The 6,116-nt window shown below is 50.2% G+C and overlaps 1 protein-coding gene across 6 annotated transcripts in view; it reads left to right on the top strand.

Annotated features, from left to right (window-relative positions):
• Nucleotides 1-6,116, top strand: part of ZNF385C (zinc finger protein 385C) — a 69,391-nt gene that overhangs the window by 59,398 nt on the left and 3,877 nt on the right. For all 6 annotated transcript variants that reach the window (XM_037731664.1, XM_017509435.2, XM_037731663.1 and 3 more), the window contains 2 exons: nucleotides 1,536-1,646; nucleotides 3,910-4,075. In XM_037731664.1, coding sequence (XP_037587592.1) covers nucleotides 1,536-1,646; nucleotides 3,910-4,075 — 277 coding nt within the window. The remainder of the gene's footprint in view (nucleotides 1-1,535; nucleotides 1,647-3,909; nucleotides 4,076-6,116) is intronic.

The following is a 6,116-nucleotide window of genomic DNA, read 5'->3' on the forward strand; positions in this document are numbered from 1 at the left end:
AAAAAAAAAAAAAAAAAAAAGAAACAGAGATGAGGTCTCACTATATTGCCCAGGCTGGTCTGAAACTCCTGAGTTCAAGGGATTCTCCCACCTCGGCCTCTCAAAGTGCTGGGATTACAGGATGAGCCACCACGCCTGGCCTGGAAAGTTCTTGACAAGTTCAAACAACTGCCTTTGGCCCAACCTCCTGAGAAAAGGGAACGTAAAGCCTTAATTCTATAGAAGAAAAAATGACTTAAAATAAGGAAAAGAAAAAAAATCCAAATTAATATTCCAAATAAATGATCCCACTCCTCAGGAAACCTTAGGCCCCCACTTGCTGCTCGCTGCCCCTCACTAAGCCCCCCACCTCCCCTGGCTGTGGCTCTCACTCTCAAGAGAGGTCGTCACGGCTGGGCATGGTGGCTCACACCTGTAATTCTAGCACATTGGGAGGCCAAGGCAGGCAGATCACATTGAGGCTAGGACTTCGAGACCAGTCTGGCCAACATGGTGAAGTCCCATCTCTACTAAAAATACAAAAATTAGCCAGACATACTGGTGGGTGCCTGTAATCTCAGCTACTCCACAGGCTGAGGCAGGAGAATCACTTGAACCAGAGAGGTGGAGGTTGCAGTGAGCTGAGATCATGGCACCACAACAGAGCAATACTCCATCTCAGGAAAAAAATAAAAGTCATCAGCAGCCTCAGGCCCTGTGCCAGTGGCAGAGCTAATGAGATAGGACTTATCTTCCTCCAGCCCACAGGTCCAGGCATGAAGCCCGGGTGACGGGAGAGGAAATCCAACAGAGGGATTCTTTGTCTTCCCTGCCTCTCCTTGTTTCCAACTTTCTGTCCGAATAGTTGTAATTCTTGCAAAGGAGAAAAGAACAAAAATAATGACCTAAGGGGTAGCAAGAGATGCCCAGGTGATCACCAGGACATGGTTCTGTGCTCCAGAATCATGCAGGGCACTCTGGCCATTCCCCTGCCTCCAAGCAGAAGCCCAGGCTGACAAATAAAGACAGCTGGGAATAGGCAGTTTCTTTTTCTTTTTCCTTTTCTTTCCTTTCCTTTTTCCCTCCCCTCCCCTCCCCTCCCCTTCCCTTTCCTCTCTTCAGCAGACTCTCACTCTGTCACTAGGCTGGAGTGCAGTGGTGTGATCTCAGCTCACTGCAGCCTCCGCCTCCCAGGTTCAAGCAATTCTCTTGCCTCAGCCTCCTGAGTAGCTGACGCTACAGGCATGCGCCACCACACCCGGCTAATTTTGTATTTTTAATAGAGATGGGGTTTCCTCATGTTGGCCAGGCTGGTCTGGAACTGCTGACCTCAGATGATTCACCCACCTCAGCCTCCCAAAGTGCTGGGATTACAGGCGTGAGCCATCGCACCCAGTCAGCTGTTTCTTTTTCTAACATCCACAGGACAGAAAAGTTTTTCCTCGAAGCTGACCACAGCCCTCTTGAGTAGTCTTTAGTTTTGGGCATTTTGTGCTGCCCCCGAACCCTGCTTCCCAAGCCAACCCCAGAGTTATGCCCTCCTACTCCCTTCACAGATGGACCCTGTCCAGAAAGCTGTCATCAGCCACACGTTTGGGGTCCCCTCCCCTCTGAAGAAGAAGCTCTTCATTTCCTGTAACATCTGTCACCTGAGGTTCAACTCAGCGGTGAGAAGTAGCAAAAGCAGGTCTGGGGAGGGGGCTGGGCAGGGAGAGGGCTGGAGGCTGGGCTGCCAGGGTCTTTCCGGGAGGAATACCAGTGGCGAAGGGGCTGTGGGCTGTATTTCCCATCCCTGGTTGCAGGAGAGGCACTCTTGGTCCTTTAACCATCGAATCTGTCCTCCCTCCAGATTCTTCTGCCCCTTCTCCTTCTGCCCAGCTGTAGCCCGGTAGGATTCCATTTTCTTCCCCCAGGCCCCTCTCCTGTGTTCTGGATTCTTCTGCAAGAGAGAAGACTACCCTTCCTCCACTCTGGGTTCCAGGGGCCACCCCATCAGTTCCTAAGGCACCTGAGAGGATCATGCCCATTACCTGAAATAATAGCTCTCATGATACATCTGTGAGATAGGTAGAGGCAGTTTCTTTTTTTTTTTTTTTTTTTTTTAGACAAAGTCTCACTCTGTCACCCAGGTGGGAAGGCAGTGGTGCGTTCTTGGCTCACTGCAACCTCCACCTCCCAGGTTCAAGCGATTCTTGTGTCTCAGCCTCCTGAGTAGCTGGGATTACAGGTGTGTGCTACCACACCTGGCTAGTGTTTTTGTTTGTTTGTTTTTGTTTTCTTGGCAGAGACCAGGTTTTACCGTGTTGCTCAGACTGGTCTCAAACTCTTGGGTTCAAGTGATCCACCCGCCTTGGCCTCCCAAAATGCTGAGATTACAGATTTGAGCCACCATGCCTGTCCTAGAGGCGCTAATATAATCTATGATTTTCAGATGAGGAAACTGAGCCTCAGGGAGGTTAAGTGCCTTGCCTAAGACCACATAACTGATGAGTAGCAAAGCTGGGATTTGAACCCAGGCCTGGCTGACCCCAAGGCCTATGACTTCCTACTACATCCTACCCCAAGGTAGAGGAGGAACCTCATTCTGGCCTCCCAGGGAAGGTCTGCCTCCTGTCAGGCAATCTGGAGTTTCAGCTAGATGTCAGCAGCACTGCTGTAGTGTGGCATCCAGGGAGGGACCATGGGGGCCTGTCTTTCCTACGTTTCAAGGTGGGCCAGGGAGAAGCAAGTGAGGACCCTTGGAGGGAGGTCACTGACAGATCAGATTTGGGATTTCCCTTCGGGCCTTCTGGTTCCATGAGTCCTGCAAGAGATGGAGGAGAGGCCAGGTGAGGTGGCTTACGCCTGTAATCCCAACACTTTGGGAGGCCGAGGTGGGCAGATCACTTGAGGTCAGGAGTTTGAGACCAGCCTGGACAACGTAGTGAAACCCCAATACAAAAAGGAAATCAGTCAGGTGTGGTGGCAGGTGCCTGTAATCCCAGCTACTCAGGAGGCTGAGACAGAAAATGGCTTAAACCTGGGAGGCGGAGGTTGCAGTGAGCCGAGATTGTATCACTGCCCTCCAGCCTGGGTGACAAATTGAGACTGTCTCAAAAAAAAAAAAAAAAAAAATAGATGGAGGAGAGAATTTGTTCTGAGGGAGGAACCATGGCTTCTTCCTGCCAGACTCCAGGCACAGTGCCTGGCAAATAGCAAATGCTCAGTAGTGATTTGTTGAACAAATGAACAAAGGGATGAATGTCCTGGGGAGCATTTGCCCCAAAGCGTGAGGACTGCTCTGCTTTCTCCATTTGTGCATTTATTTATTTATTTTTTAAAGACAGGGTTTCACCATGTTGGCCAGGCTGGTCTTGAACTCCCGACCTCAGGTGATCCGCCTGCCTTGGCCTTCAAAGTGCTTGGATTACAGGCATGAGCCACCACGCCCGGCCCCATTTGTGCATTTTTACACTTGACAACTAACATTTCACTGAGCATCTACTCTTCGGACTCGGCTCTTGTAATTCATGTTCCCATGTAATTCTGACAGCCCCATGAGATCAGTATTATCATCACAGAGTTTGTGGGTGAGGAGACTCAGGCTCAGACAGATGATGGGACTTGCCTAAAGATGCAGTAAGTGGCTGAGTCAGGTCCAAAGCCAGAGGCTGCCTGCCTTGGAGCTCATGTGTGAGAACGCATTCTATAAACCTCAGAGCCACACGTGGTACGGTGATAATGACAAACAAGGGCTTGCCCTTTGTGTGCACCTGTAATCCCAGCTACTCAGGAGGCTGAGGCAGGAGAATCCCTTGAACCTGGGAGGCAGAGGTTGCAGTGAGACGAGCCCTGCCTCCCTTTGACCTGTTCCCCTGCTGGGCTCTAATTCATGGATGCAGCATGTGGACTCAGCCAATGAATGGTGACCTCTTGCCCTCCCCTCCCCAGAACCAGGCTGAGGCACATTATAAAGGCCACAAACACGCCAGAAAACTCAAGGCTGTCGAGGCTGCCAAGAGCAAGCAGAGGCCACACACCCAGGCCCAGGATGGGGCTGTGGTGTCCCCAGTCCCAACGCTGGCCAGTGGAGCCCCTGGAGAGCCACAGAGTAAAGGTCAGTCCTGAGCTCTTCTCTTCCCCTCATCCCCACTCCCAATCTGGTTTCCTACAGGAGGTGGAGAGATTTCTGCTTATTCCTTGTGCTTGTGTTGGAGTATTGCACACAGACAGTCAAAGGCACAGAGGTGAACCACTCAATGCATTTTCCCAAGCTGAACACACTCAGATCAGGAAACATGTTACCAGCACCCCAGAAACTTGTCTTGTACCTGCTCCTGGTCACTACCTTGAAGTATTCATTTCCAAGGGCTGCTTTCACAAATGACTACATTTGTGAAGTTAGGCACAGTAGTCACACTGTGTGATGGTTAACACTTTGGGAGGCTGAGGCGGGAGGATTGCTTGAGCCCTGGAGTTTGAAACCAGTCTGGGCAACACAGTGTGACCCTGTCTCTACAAAAAATTTATTAGCCAGGTGTGATGATGCACACCCGCAGTCCCAGCTACTCAGGAGGCTGAAGCAGAAGGACCCACTTAAGTCCAGGAGGTCAGGGCTAGCTTAGGTGACAGAGCAAAACCTTGTCTCTAGCCTAAAAAAAAAAAAAAAAAAAAGAGACTACAACCTGGGTGGCTGAAAACAACGGAAATGTATTTCCCACAGCTCTGGAGGCCAGAAGTCTGAAGCCAAGGCACTGGCAGGGTTGGTTTCCTCTTGGGGCTCAGAGGGAGAAGGTGTCCCGTGCGTCTCTTCTGGCCTCTGGTGTTGTGGGCACTCCTTGGCTCTCCTTGGTGGGTAGACACATCACTCCAATCTCCGCCTCCATCTCCACACTACATTCTCCCTTGTGCGTCTCTGTGTCTTCACAAGCTCTTCTTGTAAGGGTACCAGTCACTAGATTAGTCCCACCCAAACCCAGCGTGACCTCATCTTAACTAATTTTATCTGCCAAGACCCTGTTTCCAAATAAGGTCACATTCTGAGGTTCCAGATAGACATGAATTTTGGGGGAGAGCTATTCAACAAATTACAGCCCCTCTGATGGTAATTATGATCCTGAGTTTTCTTAGCATAGATCAATTTTACCTATTTTTGGTGAATCATAGAGTAGGTAGGGTTTTGTATCTGTTTTGTTTTGTTTTGAGATGGAGTCTCGCTCTGTCACCCAGGCTGGAGTGCAGTGGCATGATCTTGGTTCACTGCAGCCTCTGCCTCCCAGGTTCAAACGATTCTCCTGCCTCAGCCTCCCGAGTAGCTGAGACTACAGGAGCCCACCACCATGCCTGGCTAATTTGTGTATTTTTAGTAGAGATGGGGTTTCACCATATTGGCCAGGCTGGTCTCAAACTCCTGATCTTGTGATCTGCCCGCCATGGCTCCCAAGTGTTGGAATTATAGGCGTGAGCCACTGCATCCAGCCTATGCCACTATTTTTTAAAAATCTGCTCTTCTGTTGGTGGACATGTGGGTAGTTTCAGCTATATGCTATTATGAATAGTGTTCTATGAACATTCTAGTACATCGTTTTGGTGATCTCTGCTTATTTAAGTAAGCAAATAAGACTATGAGGGCTGTGAGGGCTTTTGGAGACCACTGTGTCCAACTTTACGATTTCAGATGGGGAAACTGAGGCCCAAGTCTGCCCAGTGAGTTGGTAGAAAAGTGGGGCCTGGGCTGGGTGCAGTGGCTCACATCTGTAATCCCAACGCTTTGGGAGGCCAAGGCAGGTGGATCACGAGGTCAGGAGTTGGAGACCAGCCTGTCCAACATGGTGAAACCCTGTCTCTGCTAAAAATACAAAAATTAGCTGGGCATGGTGGCACTCACCTATAATCTCAGCTACTTAGAAGGCTGAGGCAGGAGAATTACTTGAACCCGAGAGGCGGAAGTTGCAGTGAGCCGAGATTGCGCCTTTGCACTCCAGCCTGTGCAACACAGCGAGACTCTATCTCAAAAAAAAAAACAACCAAAAAAGGATAGCTGGGTGTGGTGGTGCATGCCTGTAATCCCAGCTACTTGGGAGGCTGAGGCAGGAGAATCACTTGAACCTGGGAGGTAGAGGTTGCCGAGATCGTGCCATTGCACTCCAGCCTGGGCA

This window comes from Cebus imitator, unplaced genomic scaffold (assembly GCF_001604975.1).
Source record: "Cebus imitator isolate Cc_AM_T3 unplaced genomic scaffold, Cebus_imitator-1.0 Scaffold415, whole genome shotgun sequence".
Lineage (NCBI taxonomy): Eukaryota > Metazoa > Chordata > Mammalia > Primates > Cebidae > Cebus > Cebus imitator.